Source organism: Lodderomyces elongisporus, chromosome 4 (genome assembly GCF_030384665.1).
Source record: "Lodderomyces elongisporus chromosome 4, complete sequence".
In the NCBI taxonomy this organism is placed as follows: domain Eukaryota; kingdom Fungi; phylum Ascomycota; class Pichiomycetes; order Serinales; family Debaryomycetaceae; genus Lodderomyces; species Lodderomyces elongisporus.
Genome location: NC_083676.1, coordinates 43,088 through 61,180, shown reverse-complemented (window position 1 = coordinate 61,180; position 18,093 = coordinate 43,088). Strand labels below are relative to the sequence as shown.

The 18,093-nt window shown below is 35.8% G+C and overlaps 5 protein-coding genes across 5 annotated transcripts; 4 read left to right on the top strand and 1 right to left on the bottom strand. All coding sequences in view use genetic code 12, as the record gives it.

Annotated features, from left to right (window-relative positions):
- Positions 1-91: 91 nt before the first annotated feature.
- On the bottom strand, positions 92-2,320 carry PVL30_003179 (uncharacterized protein; the record flags this gene model as incomplete). The annotated part of the gene is made up of 1 exon (XM_001525723.2): positions 92-2,320. One exon carries the CDS (start codon positions 2,318-2,320, stop codon positions 92-94), a length of 2,229 nt encoding a protein of 742 aa, XP_001525773.2.
- Positions 2,321-9,632: 7,312 nt separating this feature from the next.
- GAL4 (transcription factor) lies at positions 9,633-11,330 on the top strand (the record flags this gene model as incomplete). Its single annotated transcript, XM_001525722.1, has 1 exon — positions 9,633-11,330. The coding sequence occupies one exon, from the start codon at positions 9,633-9,635 to the stop codon at positions 11,328-11,330; it is 1,698 nt and encodes a 565-aa protein (XP_001525772.2).
- A 1,112-nt stretch (positions 11,331-12,442) lies between these two features.
- GYP5 (GTPase-activating protein) lies at positions 12,443-14,428 on the top strand (the record flags this gene model as incomplete). Its single annotated transcript, XM_001525720.1, has 1 exon — positions 12,443-14,428. The coding sequence occupies one exon, from the start codon at positions 12,443-12,445 to the stop codon at positions 14,426-14,428; it is 1,986 nt and encodes a 661-aa protein (XP_001525770.2).
- A 546-nt stretch (positions 14,429-14,974) lies between these two features.
- Positions 14,975-15,769, top strand: RPS4_2 (40S ribosomal protein S4; the record flags this gene model as incomplete). The annotated part of the gene is made up of 1 exon (XM_001525719.1): positions 14,975-15,769. One exon carries the CDS (start codon positions 14,975-14,977, stop codon positions 15,767-15,769), a length of 795 nt encoding a protein of 264 aa, XP_001525769.1.
- A 470-nt stretch (positions 15,770-16,239) lies between these two features.
- PVL30_003175 (uncharacterized protein) lies at positions 16,240-18,018 on the top strand (the record flags this gene model as incomplete). Its single annotated transcript, XM_001525718.1, has 1 exon — positions 16,240-18,018. The coding sequence occupies one exon, from the start codon at positions 16,240-16,242 to the stop codon at positions 18,016-18,018; it is 1,779 nt and encodes a 592-aa protein (XP_001525768.2).
- Between the last annotated feature and the right edge of the window lie 75 nt (positions 18,019-18,093).

The window sequence follows — 18,093 nt, the reverse complement described above, 5'->3', positions numbered from 1 at the left end:
AGTGTGAAAAATTCTCGGGTATTATAAACATCGGGTCCATTTCTTCTTTTTCTTTTTCTTTTTCTTTTTCTTGTTCTTTTACTTTTTCTTATCATTCACTCATTGGCAAGTTGAGACTTTTGAAACTTGGTAATGGTTCATTAGCTGCGGGTGAAAGTTTTGGTGATGCCATGTTTGAGTGCAAAGGTGTAGTTATTGCATTACCCTTGATACCAAATGCACCCGTTGATCCTGATATGGTTGTTGGTAAATGAGAAGTTGCATTGGTGGCAGAAGTTAGAGTATGAGCACCAACACCACCACCAACACCATTAGTACCACCACTGCCATTGCCATTGCTATTGCCTACAACTGCTGGTGTCATTGCCAACATTGCCAAGTTAGTGCAACTGTTACTCGCCGATATGAGCGGTGTTGAATTAGTTGAGAGACCCAATATTGGTGAGTTGGGCAATGTTTGATGCAGCAGCACATTGTGAAGATTATTGTTATTATTATTATTGTTGTTGTTATTGCTGTTGCTGTAGTGGGAATAGTGAAAGCTGGAATTTCCATTATAGCTAGTAGTTCTATTAAAACCAGGGAATTGCGGTAATTTCGGACTATTTGGTCTTGACTTTTTTAGTTTTTGTTTTATATAATCAATGTCTGATTCTTGTGTAATGTGGGTCTTTCGTGGTTGTGGTTGTATTGGTTGTATTGGTTGCATTGGTTGTGTGATATCCAGTAGAGGTGTCATTCTAGGGAACGAGTTTGAATTTGAGTTGGTTGCAGTGGAGAACCGACTAGCAACGTTGGACAAGTGTTGCAAGTTGAGTGTATCAGCTGAATGCAAGGTAGGTATTGAACCAATAATAGGACTTGTCGTTGTTGTCGTTGATGATGTTGTTCCTCCTCCTCCTCCAGCTGCAGCTGTCGAGTTTGAGATTGTATCATTATTCAGGTGGAAGCTGAATTTTGGAGGTGCGCGGAAATGCGAGTCACCTCCTGCACCATTAGCACTAGCAGAAGGGCTAGCGTTGGATTGCAAGACTGAAGTTGGAAGTTTCAAAGGACGTTGTTGTGGGTTGAAATGATCAGTGAGTGATGGGAGTGATTTTGAGATTTCCATGCTTTCCAACTCCTGTGTTGCTGTGAGTGCTAGTATGTCTATGCTTGAAGGGTGCTTTGCCATTGTGATGCTATCCTGGATATTTCTAGTTGCAATTCCAGTTCCACCGGGAGAAGATTTTGTAGTGGTGGTAGTACCACTTGTAGTATTGGTATTATTGGCAACAGTATTAATAGGATTAAAGTAAGTGGTATTGGTATTAGAAGTTGTGGTGGTTGGAGTAGTGGTGTTGTCAGCATACAGTGGTGAGGATGAGTCATCAGCCTTCCTGGCCTTTGGTTTCAAGGTGGGTGTTGCATTTGGCGTAAGCGGCTGTGAAACTTGTTGTTGTTGCTGTTGTTGTTGTTGTTGTTGTTGTTGTTGTTGTTGGGGTATTGTGCTATCTTGCTTTGCATAAATAGTTGATGTGACTGGTGATGAAGGAGGCGAAGATGCCGAGTTTCCATTGTTTAACAATGTGGATTTTGACTTTTGGTTTTGATTTTGGTTTTTAGTTTTTGGTTTTGTTTTCGTTTGAGATTGAGATTGACCCTCTTTGTCAATATCCATATCTACATCTGCATCCATATCCTGTTTCAGTACCATTGCTTCCTTTGTTGGGTTTGAAGTGAATACTATTTCATTCTTGACCTTTTCACTCTTTTTATTTTTTCTTGAGTTTGGGTTGGTGTGTATTCTAACGTGTCTTGTTAACTCGTCTGACCTGCTAAATTTTTTCGAGCATCCTGGAAATTTGCAAACGTGTGGTTTCTCACCGGTATGTGTTCTAATGTGTCTAGTCTGGTGCTCTAGTCTGTGGAAGGCCTTGTCACAATGTGGACATTTGTAGGGTCTAGTGCCGTCTCTTTTACTCTTTGACGCACTAGCACTAGTACTAGTACCAGTACCACCATTACTACTACTTGTACTGCTATTGTTGTTGTTGTTGTTGTTTGTGGAAAATGTTTGGTGTGGGGTAAATGTGGTACTTTGTTGTGACATGTCGGATGAGTGCGTACTGTGGCCAATGAAATGATTCTGTTGTTGTTGTTGTTGTTGTTGTTGTTGTTGCTGATGGTGATACTGTTGGCTATTAAGATGTGGAGGTAGCGGCTGTTGTTGCCCTTGTTCTGATTGTTGTTGCTGCTGTTGCAGTTGCTGTTGTTGTTGCTGTTGTTGTTGGTTCTGATAGTGGCTTTGTTGAGGATCTACCATAATGACATTACTCATTTTCTGTTATATATCTTTGTATTTATAGACTGTTGTTTTTTTCTGCCTTCAGTTCTTGACTGTTTTGAATGCAAGTGGAAAAGCACGAGAGATGTGAAATCTATTATATTGTGACTATAGAGCTTCTAATGTTGTAGATTTAGATTTCAATCAAAAGATCTCCTTGGGAAAAGTTTGTTTTGTTTTGTTTTGTTTTGTTTTGTTCTTTATACTGCAAAAGTAGTTGCCAAAACTAGGTGTGGATGATGGAGATTATATTGTATATGGGCTCTTATAAGCGTGGTGACAAACCCCCAAAAAAAGGTGGGGCGGGGGGGGGGGCAGGGGGGAAAGAAACAAAGGAACAAAATAATCAATATCCTAGGATGATTGTAGTAAGATCGATAAGACTGTATCTGTTTCTGTTTCTGTCTCTTGTATCAGAAAAGAAGGATGAATATGTGAAATGAAAAGAGGCAAATTAAAGAAAAAACAAACTAGATAGAAGAAAGGGAAGCAATAGATTTAAAAAGAATGAATGTGAGATTTTTTTTTTCTCTTTTTTTTTTTTTGCTTTGTTTCTATGCCTGTATTTCCCCCTAAAATAAAATAAAAAAAAAAAAAGAAAAAAAGAAAAAAAGAAATGGAGAAAGGAAGGAAAAGGAAAAGGTAAAAAAAAAAAAAAAAATTAAAAAAAAAAATTTTGAACTTGAGTTTACCCGAGTGGGGAGAATGTGAGAATGGGAGGGGGAGGGAAAGTTTAACCAAACAATAAAAAAATAAAAATAAAAAATAAAAAGAGGAAAAAAGAAATAAGGCAAAAGAAAAGAGAAAAGAGAAAAGGTGGGAGATGGCGTATCTGCAATAGTCAATAGTCGAAAAGACAAATGTGTAGTAGGTTTAGAGCTTTACCGTGGTTATGTTATTTAAGATAGATATAGCTTATGGACAAAGCCAAAAGGTCAAACCTTTGGTTAGAATTAGAAATTGTTAGTAAGTGGGTTGTTGTGGTTTCGTCAGGTTTATAGATAACAGAACAATGTAGAATAGTGCCGTAGAGTAGAGTCTCAAGCCATTTTATTAAAATTAAATCCTTTTTTTTTGCTATTTGTAGCCCCGAGATATACATCTTCACATGGCGCACGGAGAAGGGGAAAAAGGAAAAAAAAGGAAGGGGCGAAGGGGCGAAAGAAAGAGAGATTTCATCACCTTCTTCTTCTTACTTTCTTATCTATTGTTCTGTAATATTGTTTGTTATAGACATTAAGTCAATGCTGGTGATGATGTTGTTGGTACTACTACTTCTACTACATAGTACACTAGTGTTGTATATGATAAATTCATTGGTTTACACTATTAATGCCATTGTTGGTTGGTAACATTTCAAGTGCGTGTGTTTCTATTGACTGTTGTTACCCCGTACTTTCTTTTTTTTTTTTTAATTTTTTTTTTAATTTTTTTCTCCTCTTCTCTTCTCTTCTCCTCATTTCAATTTGAGATGCCACACACACACACACACACACACACAAAAAAAAAGAGAAAAGACAACAGACAACAGACAACAGACAACAGAAAAAAATTACCACATAGACTGAAACAATAAGATACATCTTGTAGATTAATCTCTTATTATCCATAGAGAAAGGATAGATTATCCTCGCGTTACTTTATAGAACAACTTTATTCTATTTCCCTCCTTTTCCTTTTTTATTATTTTTTAGTATTCAACAGGAATATATTGACACTAGCAAACCAAAGAAGGAATTTAAAGGAGAGTTTCTGGTAAAGAGTTATATGGGCTATGAGTTGGGAAGTTGCTATGTATACCAAAACTATACATACAATTGGGTAAACGTTTTGTTTTTTTTTTATTTGTTTTTTGTTTTTTTTTCTGCATAAAACAGGAAGAGAAATAGTTTTGACTTACAAGCAGACAGACAGACAGACAGACACAAAGAGAAACAGAGAAACAGACAGACAAAAAAAAACTAAACAAAAAAAAAGAAATTCACATTTGGCCCAAAAAAGTGAGGTGTGGGGATTTTAAACACACACACACACACACACACACACACACTCTCTCTCTCTCTTCTTTTTTTCTGTTCCTCCCCCCGGTTTTTTCCATCTCCACATTTCATTGACAATATATTTACCAACTGCACACGACCTATAAAAACAGATTATACTGAAATTTGAGAAACAACAACAAAAATATTTTTAAAAAAAAATAAAAAAAAAAGACATCAAAAAACTCTAATTGGAGACAGATGGGTATATTCCAGTGGAATTCATATATCTAATTCTATAACCAATTTATGGCGTTCAAGGTATAAGATTGTATACGAGATCCAAAGCTTGTATTTTTCTTTCGCTACTTTTTATTGTCATTTCTATGTTCACAACTAAACTTTCTTCTTACTTTTCTTTTTTCTTTCTTAAAACAATAGTGACGAAGAAGGAAGTTGGTGCGAACAAAACTTGTTCTCTCGTTCGCCCCAGCCCTCTCTGTTTTCTTTTTGTTGTTGCACTTTTCGTTTCGGAAGTCGCTCTAAAACCAAAACTCCGAACTCGCAGAATTTTCTATTCTCTTTTTTTTTTTTTACCTTGATCAAAATTTTGATGGTACCTTATGCGTAGTTACCGCTACAGCTAGCCACACATACAAAGTGCATATATATATATATATGTACTTACGCCCACTCCGCCTCCATAAAAAGAGAAAGAAAAAGAAAAGGGGGGGAGAGTGAGGGCAAAGAAGGACAGGTGGGTGGCAATGCTTTGTTTCCATACTATATCCAAAGCCTTGTTGTTAGAAATCTCCTTATGACAAAAACAGTCGATCTAGGAAATAATACAACACTTTCTACTCTGTACTACTTTTGTATGCATTTACTTCCGCAAAAAAATTTCTCCACTTACTTCTTACTAAACATAAATATACAAAAGCAAATAAATTAAATAAATATTAGGAATATATGAACAAAGGGTAATAGGAGTAAAAAGTCAAAGAAACCATTCTCAATGTTTTAAACAGAGTGGGTCAGGAATATGGGAGACCGTTTGCGGAGACACCTGTATTACACACAACTTACTAATATATGAAATGTGTCTCACACTTCTCTCTCCTCTCCTCTTTTCTCTCTTCTTTTCTCTTCTCTATTGCTGTCTCATCAACCTTCCCCACTTGTAGCCAATTTTCATTTTTTCATCTTCATTTTTTGTGTTATTTTGGGAATTTGAAAAAAAAAGCAGTCTTTGCTCTACTACATGGTTCTTTTCTTTGTGTGTCCTTGTACATGCGGAGACTCAAAAGTGTTAACAGAGTGAGATGAGAGGAGGAGGAGGAGGAGGAGGAGGAGAAAACAAAAAGAAAATAAAGAATTTGCAATAAAAACTTTGAAAACGGTTTATAGAAATGCAGGTGGGGAGATGGTCAAACGTTTGATGGTTTCTGCTGAATTTTTGAAAAAACAAAAAAAAATAAAAAATAAAAAATAAAAAATAAACTAAAAAGTGTTGAAGAATATATTTCCCCCCTCCCTCTTTTTTTTTTCTTTACCTGTCAAGTGTAATTCATCGTACACATCTAATTTTGTAAAGGAGTGGTTGATCCCATCTTTTTTCCTCCCAAATAATGATTCATGGTCTGATGATAAACCACCTGGTCACCTGATGCTAAGGTAAAGCCATTGCATCTCCCAACCTTTCTCTCTTTGTTTCTCTAGTTTAATTGTTTTTCTTTTTTCTTTTTTTTTCTTTTGTTGTTGTTGTCAAAATGGCTATTGTTCGGATAAATTATTGTTACTTTAGATATATATACATATTTTTATTATCGGCAAGTGGAGACATGGTGATGTGCAGTATTTGTCAGACAATGCAAATTTAATAAAAAAAAAAAAAAGAATACAGCGCACAAAATAAAAGAATAGTTTTTCCGAAATGCCGTTTATAAAAAAAAAGAAGACAAAATATCAACACCACCACAACCATTACCACTAACAACAGCTGCTAGAATGCAGGAATAATGCAAAAATTAGAAAATAAAAAAAAAGAAACATATATATAGAAATCACTCAGGTATATTCGTTTTTTTTTAACAGTCAATTATTTTCTCTTTTTTTTTTTCTTCTTTTCTCGTGCAGTATACAGATCTGAGAGTTAATCCGATCATGCATTCCATGCTTTATTCCTTTTTTTAATTACTTTTTGGGACTGTAACAAAAAAAAATTGAAAAAAAAACACAGGTTGACTAATATTTTGTGAATCTTATATGGAATTGGGACAGGCAATTCTACATTTAGGCTTCACTAATCATGCAGGCGATAGTAATACACCGAATGACTTGAGTTTGCTAGGTATACTAAGTATATCATGGTCATCTCAATTACTTTTTTGCAAAATTGGTCTTCTTTTTTTTTTTTTTTTGTTTTTCGTCCCTTCCACTCTGTTGGTGGTGCTACTGCTGCTGCTACAGTAGATACTACAACTGAGATTGTGCGTGATTTTTTTATATTATTCAGTTTCACATGATTCGTTTGCATTCACCACCGTTATTTATCCTTTTTTATTTTTTTTATGAACAAACGTTAATTGGAACCTGACTATTATTTTATGTATACCTTTTATGTATGTACACACTCTTCTAATTTTTTCTACTTCCATTATCACTACTACCAGTGATGTTACGTGTATTTAAAAATAATTTAGTTATAGTTTTATACTTGTCTAAATGTCTTGGTAACTAATTGGCAAGAATCTGCTGGTATATAACCTTACCTTGATTAAATTTGTTTCTAATTCTCAATTTTTTTTATAAAACCCAAATTTGCCCAATAAGCTTTCTTTTTAAAACTGGCGGAATGTACATACATATATACATGGTACAATATCAGGGATGTTTGGTATCGTGATTTGCAAAAGATTTGCAATCAATTAATTTTTTTGTAAAGCTTATCAGTGGTTAATAAACAACAATATCTTTTTTTTATCTCTTTCTAATTTGTTTATTACAGATTGATAGATTGTCCAGTAGTTTCTGTACAAATCCATTTGCTGATAACAAAGTATCATACTTTAAGAGTACACTTTTTTTGTATATGGTTGTACGTAATAGTATCTTTTGCAAGAATGGGCTCACTTTCCATTATTCCCACTGGTTACAACTAACCAACATTTTGGTTAATTCGTCGTCTCTCAAGCTACCCCTCCTCGGTGTTAGAGATGGACGAACAAGTAAGATTGGGATTAGTAATGACACAAAGTACAACTCCGAAATTTAAATTAGAGAGAGAGAGAGAGAGACACGAAACAAAAGAAAGAGAAAAAAAAAGAAAGACACAAAATTTTCTGGCCGACGACAAAATAATTGGAAATATATTGAGTTTGAAAAATATGTCTTTGAATAAACAACAACAGCAACAAAAACTTTTTTTTGGGAGAGAAGGGGAGGAGGAGGAGCAAGAGGAGCAGGAGGAAAGGGTGTGCATATTCCAAGTTTCTGGTTTCCAGTCTGTTTGTTTCTATTTATTTCTACCAAGCAATTCTAGGGTCCTTGGGAACTGTAGCAAACTAGTAAGAAAGCAAGAAAGCAAGATTATAAAATTGGTTCTCGGCCCTCCCTTTCAACTGACATATAATTGCTTGGAAAGCTAAACCAAGCAAAGAAAAGGTTTGTGAAAAGATAGCAAACGAATCATTCAATATACATGTCTCATATTTGATAAATTAATTCTCGTCATTTCTCTCTCTCTCTCTATGACTCAAATCAAAGCCGATGGAATTTTGCAAAACTAAAAAAAAGAAAAAAAAATTATGATTTTTATAATACTTTTTTTTCCTTCTTTCTTTGCCTCTCCTTTTTTGATCAACGTTGTGTTCTCCTTTATTTTTTTTTGTTTTGTTTCCTGTCTTTGTTTCTTTTTGCATCTTCTTCTTGTAATCCAACAAAAAGATAAAATCAGTTTGAGGGAAGTTTAAAACACTAAGCAGGTTACATTAAAGTACACGTCCACGTTCATGTTCATGTTCATGTTTATGTTCATGCTCACATTCACTATTAGAACCAAAAAAAGAAAAAAAGAATGTTTTGTGTAAGAATCGTGCACTAAATTGCAATTGCCAATGTACATTACCAATTCCTACAGACATAGTATAACACCACTTTGCTTTTGTTTTGCTTATTGGTAAAGTCTTGTTTCTTGTTATTCTTTTTTTTTTTGTACTCTGGTAGTCGTAAATAGAATAGACCATGGTGGTACAAAGGTAATGAAGCTGCGATATTTTTACCCCTCTTTTGATATCAATGTTGGAATTTTGCAGTTGCCAAAGCTTTTCAATGGTTACGAAAAAAACAAATAAAAAAATTTTTTTTTTTCTTTTTCAACAAGAAGGCTTTGAAGAAAGGAGAGTAGGGAGAAGCACAGAAAAAGACCTCGTGATGTTGAAGAATGCCTGTCTTGCTTTTCCTCCTCCTCTTCAATTTTGTTGAACTAAATTAACCTCTAATGCGTTGCATGTACTGCAAAATCTCCTTTTCGCTCTTTTAAAATTGAATAATTGATTGAATGATGATGATGAAGAAGAAGAAGAAGAGGAAGAAAAAGAGGAAGAGGGGTGTGTGAGATTGGTAAGGGTAATGTACAATATTGTAGTAGAGGTACGTTTTACATATTATTTTCATAAATTAGGCCAAGTCAGGTGGTATTGATTGGAATAGATTGAATGGTGTTCTATTTTTTTTCCTTTTTTTTATTTTTTTATTTTTTTATTTTTTTATTTTTAGCTTTGGTAACAGCTACAATCATAATCAGCTCTAACAGTAGTAATAGTAGATACGAGTTGTATTTGTTAATTATTTTTCAACACGTTTTAGGTTTTTTTCTTCTTCTTCTTCTTTAACATTATTTCATTCATTCTTTTTTTAAATTGCCTTGTTCTAACCATTATTTTCTTATAAAAGAACTACTTCGATTACAATTGCTTTTTCATCAAATCAACACAGGATCTATAAGCTAAAGATTATAGAAACAGCAAGTGCTAATAGAGTGTTTAATAATCTATTTTTTTTTGTTTTACCTTTCAAAAAAAAAAAAGAAGTAAACATAATCGATTGCTTGATTACTTCTTTCTTTAGCCACCAAAATTCACTTACAGATTATCTACTATTGAAACTCAATTTGATCCTTAACCTATTCCAGAATCTAACAAAATATTCTAAATTTCGCCAAATCATTCACTTGTTTTCATCTTCATTTATCTTATTAACCCATTCAACACTACTTATTAATTGCAATATCACTATTAAATTAACTTTGGAAAACAGACAGAAACATAATGGATTCTCAGGACATGTCTACTATTTATGAACAACAACAAGCAAGATTGTTGGACCAATTTGACCAATGTTACCAAAAATCAGTGCTTCTAAACACACTGGACTCAGAATCTGATATAGCCGACTTATTTTTCCCACCTATATCATCTTCATCGGTTACATCTTCAAGTAACCAATCGGGTAATGTAACACTAGTATCAGATCTCCTAAAGCAAATAGATGAGATCCCCAGCTCATCAACAACATCATCATCATCAACAACAAATACATCAACAGCAAATACATCGAATTCAGACAATATTAATACCACCGCCTCAGATTCCTCCCTGCTGAAATTGCCTCCATGCCCCATTGAACAAGCATGCGACTCGTGTCGTAAACGCAAATTGAAATGTTCTAAGGAGTATCCGCGTTGCTCCAAATGCATCCAACACAAGTGGTGCTGTTCGTATAGCCCAAGAACAGTGCGAAGCCCCTTAACAAGAGCCCACTTGACAGAGGTTGAGAACAAATTACAGAAATTGGAGGATTTGTTGGCATACATATTGCCTAGCGACTATTTTGCCGCACTCGACGAAATTGTAGGTGAAGGCGAGGAAGATTTGAACTTTGAAGTTGAATGGAAACCCGTTAGAGACCAATTGAAGGGATTAAAGAAGAATTACGAAGTCAAGCTGAAGCAGAACAAGACCACACCAATAGTACAAGAACCATCACACAAGAGGAAGAAGTCTGTGTCAAGTAATGCACAAAGAAAGTCAATTGCCAGTAACACTACTTTTGTCAGCAAAAATAACAACATGAAGGAAAATACCAATAATTCTGGTAACAAGTTTAATGACAAGGTCACTGAAAGCAGTGCTATTGATGCGAGTAATAACACGAGTCTAAACACCACCACCTCAAACAAGAACAACAACAAGAGCAACAATAATACCAAGAAAAGTACTGCCACTAATACTGCCATTAATACTGCCACTGGTACTGCCACCTCTCCCACTAACAGTTCTCAAAAAACTTTCCACAATACAAATACAAATGACAAGACAGCACTTCCCACATCAAACACTACATATGAGTTTCCAAACGACAGAGTCAAGATCAAGCAAGAAATCATCCAGGACTTTGAATTGAATAACATTCCTACAAAACCAGCTACCACCTCAACACAATCACCACCACTACAACCACCCTTGTCACAAAGGGAATTTTTTGAGACATTTTTAAATACCGAATACTCAGCTATTGATAATCAGTCCAATTTAAAAGAAGATGTTACTAGTACCCAAATCAAACAAGAAGAGTCCATTCCCCCATTTTCTTCGTGTTCTTCAATGTTCCAGCCCTCAGAGAATACAACTAAACAAAACTCCATGTTGACTTCACCATCATCGATACTCAGTCTTAGCTCGTGGAATAATGATGAAATGAGAGAAGATGATAACGAGACTGATATCATTGATAATGATTTGGAACTACCAAAGTCGTATAAAAAGATCAAGTTGGAGAATATGGATTTTGATATGAATAGAGTAGTGGGAAATGATAATGATAATGATGATGATGATCTGTTGCAACAAGCACAACAACACTCACTTTCCGATTCATTCTACAATTTACTATCTATTCCAGGGAAAGTTGGCGGTGCTAGTAATGACAATGGGACTAACAATTTCGATTTAATGTTTGATATGTAATGGAAGAAAAGAAAGAGACACACAAGGAGAGATGGAGATTGATGAAACAAATTTATAAAGATGTTGATCCGTTTAATTTTATAGAGTTTATGTTACTATTTTTTTACTGTTAATTTTTTTTTCTATGTTATACTTTTAATGTTGGTTTTAATTTTTATTTTTATTTTTTATATATACGTATATATGTTTAGTTCGTGATTAATGAGAGATATAAAGAGTTTTGTATTTACATTGATGATCGTATTGATTGTGTTTTTTTTATTTATTTATTTGTAGGTCATTATTTATTCGCTAGTTTCGGGAGAAAGGCGAAATTCAAATTCATATGAGCCACGGACCCTTGAATGCGATTTGACCTAGTATCATTCTCTACATTACTCAATGACAACCAAATCTACATATCATCAAATTGGATGGAAGGAAGACAGAAGTTAATATTTTTTTGTTTTTGATGAGCTTACTCAGCGATTATTAGCATATATTTGCCTTAAAATAGAAAGAGAAGCAAAGAATAGAAGAGCGCGTAGTGCTTCTATAACAGAGAAAAAGCATTCAAGTTGTTAAAAAATTGGCTGGTAAGAAAAATCAAGACCATGATTGGTTTGGTACATATGTTTTGGCCATCTTTTTAGAAAACTCGTTGGCAATTATTTGATTCATTTGAGTTAACTTATATGCTATACCTTGTAAACACAACTCTCTCTTCTTAATTTTTCCTCGTCCTCATCATCCTCATCATCCTCATCTTTTTCCTCTTCTTCCTTATCATTGGTTATTTAAGGGGGTTATGGTATACGTCATTCGTTTTTGTGTAGTTACATATTACTCCTTTTATATTAACATCGGTGGTAATTAAATGCGAATATAAAAATAAAAAAATAAAAAATAAAATAAAACAAAGAAAGTCTTGTGGTTTCAGATTACACAACAGAAAAAGGTAACGTACATTATATACTATCACCATATATTTGTGGAGATTGAGTGTAGTTAATCAACCTATTTACATTTCAAAATTCCTCAATATTTATCCTAATCGGCTTAAAGATCAACACAACCACACACTTAAACACACACACTGACACACACTGACACATACTGATACATACGCTACAATGGATAATGATACCAAGGATGATGTAGAGACAAAGGACGAGGTTTTTGAAGACACAATTGAGGGCCACGAGTCCTTGCCGACACAAGCGGAAATTGAGGAACCACAAACGAGTCAAGTCCTGCTACCTTCAAGAGACCCGATTCAAACATGCTTACAACTAAACCTGCTGTCTATCCCACTATCACAAACAAGTAAATCGGCAAACGACACCGCAAATGAACCGGAATTCTTGCAGAAGATATCTACAGTGCTGACCAGTTACGACAAGTCAACCTCGAATTATCTCTTGCAGTCGAAACATAACATTTTGTCGCTCAAGTTCAAAGACAAGGACTCTGTAACACAAAGAACACTCGAAGATGGTGCATTGAATATCAAGAATACATTTAGCAATATCAAGAATATAGTCGGCGGTATGAGCCAAGTCAACTCCCCTTATAAGATTGACTGGGATTTCTGGACTTGGGTTGTTGATGACTACGACTATATTGTCAACAATAAGCTGGACCAGTTGAACGAATTAATAGCACAGGGTATCCCCAGTGAAATCAGAGGTATAATATGGCAAATCGTCACCAAATCCAAGGACTCCAACTTGGAAGATTTGTATAGGTCTCTCAAACATGAAAGTTCTATTCACGAGAAGGCAATCAAGCGAGACCTTACCAGGACAAGCTTCTTTACAAACATTGACGCAGTGAACAAGGCCGATGAGTTGTACAACGTTATCAAGGCTTATTCCTTGTATGACCCTGATGTAGGGTACACCCAGGGAATGATATTTATAGCGGTTCCCTTGATTATGAATATGCACGAAAGTGAATGTTTCTGTCTCTTGGTGCTCTTGATGAAAGAATACCAATTAAGGGAACTATTTTGTCCCGAGATGAAAGGGTTGCATTTGTTGTTATACCAGTTTGACTGTCTTTTAGCCAAAAACGTGCCTACATTGTACAACCATTTGGTGAAACAAGGTATCAAGTCTTCAATGTATGCAAGTCAATGGTTTCTCACGTTTTTCGCTTACAAATTCCCCTTGGACATTGTGTTGCGGATCTACGATGTGATCATTACGGAAGGAATGGAGTCGATTCTAAAGTTTGCAGTCAATTTAATGGTCCAGAACGAAGCAAGTTTACTTGCTTTATCTTTTGATAAGCTCTTGGAGTTTTTAAAAGATAAATTGTTTAATGTTTATGTTAACCCAGCATTTATAAAGAATACAAAGCACGATAGTAAAGTGCTGTCGCCAACAAAGTTTAGTGCAATACTTACAAGGAGAGTATCACACACTTCTTCGGCAGGGTCGATACCATCTCCTACATCTTCAAATAAAAAAAATGGCGAGACAAATCACCATTCTTTCAGCAATAGCAATACCATAACCTCCCCCACTTCCACCACCACTTTTTCTTCTTCTTCTTCTCCTTCATCATCATCATCGTCGCCATCAAGTTATTATCAACTTGATGAGTTTGTTCAAGATGCAATGAAGATTAACATTGATCCTATGGACTTGACGAAATTTGAAAATAGATTTAACCAATGTTTTGAAGAAGAAAAGGCCAAGTTACTGGATATTAAACAAGTGAAAATCGAGAATGGAAAGCTTCGACACGAGTTGAAGCAATTGGAATTTGAATATGCCAACCTCGAACGTGATCACGTAGATCTTATGCAAGGCTTGGTTGATCTCAAAGTCACATTACCGGAAGTTCTTAGTGCCAATGAAGAGAGTCGAGCCAAAATCAATAAACTTGAACAGGAAATCAAAGAGTTGGAGCTGAAGACAGAGTCATCTGACCAACATGATGTTCCAGCATCAATCGAGGAAAAGATCAAGGAATTGTTATTGGTGAATGCAGAAGAGGTAGAGTTGACGGCAAATTTGGAAGATGAATTGGCCACGCTTGTAGAAGAGGAATACCAATTGGATCAAGAGTTGAAAAAGCACAACCAAGGATGGTTTAAATGGAGTTCGTAAATCAGGTTTAAAAGCTACTATTGGACAATAGTTTTTAGTTTGTCCGAAATAAATTGAAAAAAAACTCACACACATAAGCACACACAAATTAGTTGTTACTATAGCTATTCCGGATAATGAACGCTTTATGATTAATAGTACCCATGTATCGTTAAATATTATGTTTATAGGTTAAACAACCAAGAATACTTTGCGTAGTTAGCGTAGTTAGCGTATTCTGCATACTTTCTGTACTTTCTGTACTTTGGAAACTTGTACATTCTATATTCTATGTTGTATGTGTATAGTATAGTATAATATAGTAAATCACGTGCTATATGCGAAACCAGGGCTTGGGCCCTTGCCACACTATTAATCACCACACATTAGTATTGTAGTTAGAGGTGCGCCCGAAAGTAGAGTGCGAGAAGCCAGAGAGAGAGAGGGAGAGAGAGAGAGGGAAAAAAAATTAGTGTAGCAGATTCCTGCAAAGGGAAAAGAGAGTTTTTGGATTTTTTTCATTGATACTACTAGTACCCCAATACCAATAGACATCAATAATCAACCATGGGTAGAGGACCAAAGAAACACTTGAAAAGATTAGCAGCACCATCCCACTGGATGTTGGACAAATTGTCCGGTGCTTACGCTCCAAAATCATCAGCTGGTCCACACAAGTTGAGAGAATCATTGCCATTGGTCATCTTCATCAGAAACAGATTGAAGTATGCTCTTAACGGTAGAGAAGTTAAGGCCATCTTGATGCAACAACACGTTCAAGTCGACGGTAAAGTGCGTACCGATGCTACTTTCCCAGCCGGTTTCATGGATGTCATCACCTTGGAAGCTACCAACGAGCACTTTAGATTGATCTACGATGTTAAAGGTAGATTCACCGTGCACAGAATCTCTGCTGAAGAGGCTTCATACAAATTGGGTAAAGTTAAGAAGGTCCAATTGGGTAAGAGAGGTATCCCATACGTTGTTACCCACGACGGTAGAACCATCAGATACCCAGACCCATTGATCAAGGTCAACGACTCTGTCAAGATTGACTTGGCCACTGGTAAGATCACCGACTTCCTCAAGTTCGACACTGGTAGACTCGTTATGGTTACCGGTGGTAGAAACATGGGTAGAATCGGTACCATTGTCCACAGAGAAAAGCACGAGGGTGGTTTCGACTTGGTCCACATCAAGGATGCTTTGGAGAGAACTTTCGTCACCAGATTGAACAACGTTTTCGTTATTGGTGAGGAAGCTGGTAAGCCATGGGTCTCATTGCCAAAGGGTAAAGGTATTAAATTGTCTATTACCGAGGAAAGAGACAGAGCTAGACAACAAAGAGGCTTGATCGCTTAAATACTAGTGTAATAGTCAATGTAATAAATAAACAAAATAACGGAAAAGAAGGAATATGAGAGTAGCACTAGAGTGTTTCTCTGAAATGTTTTCTGGACTTTGTAGATGTTGTTTAATAATGTAATTTTTTTTATTTTGGAAATTGCTGTAAGCTTGAAGTTGTTGGCCCTGGGAATCTTGGAATGGTGGTTACTTTCAAATCGCTCTGTATATCGAAATTTAGAAATGAGAAGTTATCGCGTGTTTGTCTTTTGCTCCCAATCTTTCGCATACTCTTGGTGTTTATGTGTGTGTGGGTGGGTGTGTGTGTGTGTATGATGCGCCGCACTTGTGAGTGACTCGTCTCTTATCGGGGGGAGTACCTAACTACTTGTGCTTTATTATATCCCTATTCTTTTTCCGTTACAAATTAAAGTAAGTTATCAACAACTCGTCAGCACTGAGCTTGATTCTTTACTTGTAAAAGCAACATGCTAATAATCAACTTTCTTACTACTGCTTTGCTGATATCTTTGGCCAAAACAGCATTAGTCTCTACTTTCAATTATGGAAAAGAGGCGGGGGATGTAGAGATAAGGAACTTGACTTGGAATGATATTAATTTCTTACACACGACAGACACTCACGGCTGGTACTCTGGTCATCTAAACCAAAAGCAATACAGCGCTAATTGGGGAGACTTTATATCTTTTACAACGCATATGAGAAACATTGCTCATGCCAATGGACAAGATCTTTTGTTGATCGATAGTGGAGATAGGCACGATGGCAACGGACTATCCGACATTACGCAACCCAATGGTTTGAAGTCAACGCCGATATTTATCAAGCAGTCTTATGATATATTGACAATAGGGAACCACGAATTATATGTTTTGCAAAATTCAGAGATGGAATATGAAACAGTTGTTAAACATTTCCCAAATAACTATGTGTGCTCCAACGTTGATTTCAAGCTAGCAAATGGCACCTTTGTACCATTTGGAAATAAATTCAAGTACTTTAAAACACCAGTACAGGAAAAACGCGTCTTGGCATTTGGGTTCTTATTTGATTTCAGGAGATTTAATCTGGGCACCAAAGTTACACCCATTGAGAGAGAGATTGAAAAGCAGTGGTTCTTGGATGTGTTGGAAACATATAAAGGAAAAGTTGACTTGATAATTGTTGCCGGACATACTCCAATAACGAAAGAATGGCCAGAGTTTTATATCTTGCATAAGCGATTACGTGAATATTTCCCTGAAACCATAATTCAATATTTTGGTGGCCATAGCCATATAAGAGATTTTGCCGTGTTTGACGATAAATCCACTGGGATTCAAAGTGGAAGGTATTGCGAAACCGTTGGTTGGGTTAGTATAAATGCTACTGAAGAACCACTTCCAGTTAGAGAGCGTTTTTCAAGGTCATATATTGATTTCAATGTCAATTCATTCCAAGCGCATTCAAGAACCTTACCAAGTACATTTACAACTCAAAAAGGTGACAAGGTGAAAAAACTTATTGAAACTACACGCAAGGAACTAAAGTTGAATAAACTCATTGGCACAGTAAAGTCCAATTACTATGTTGACTACGTTCCAATAGACCATCCAAAGAGTATTTTTAGGTTATTAACAGAAAAAGTATTGCCGACTCTTTCCCCGGCATCTGGGGAAAGGGTGATTATTATAAACACGGGTTCAATTCGGTACGACTTGTACAAAGGACCATATACTATTGACTCGCAATATATTGTTACTCCGTTTGAGAACAAGTGGGTCAATTTGACCATACCCAAGTCAATTGCTTCAAGAGTTGCTGATAAGTTGAATGATGCAACTTATATTGCTGCATCGAGATTGAAACCGCCGCAACTGTACCTAATGAAAGAGGTAGGTATCGATTTTGAAGCACAAAATCATCAACAACAGCAGCAACAACAAACCTTTGAGGTCTCTGATAATATTCAAGTCAACCCCCAGCTCTCTAAAGGGTATGTCACGCACGATGATTTTGGTTCTGATGGTGACGATACACCACATAGAGCAGTAGTACAGTTTAAAGTTCCCAATGTGGTTCAGAGCATTCAATTTGAAGATGAAGTTGATAGGCCAGTGGATTTGGTGTTTTACGATTTCATCACTCCAAACATATTGTGGGCTTTAAAGGAACTAAAATACCAAGCTGGAAGCAGCCAACCCGATGATTATTCAAACATTTTCTTGGGAGAGTTGTTAAACAGCTATGTAAAGTCCCTTGCATGAGAGAAAGTGATAACGATTTATATATGTATAAATAAATATATATATATATACTCAATTATATATATTTATTTATAT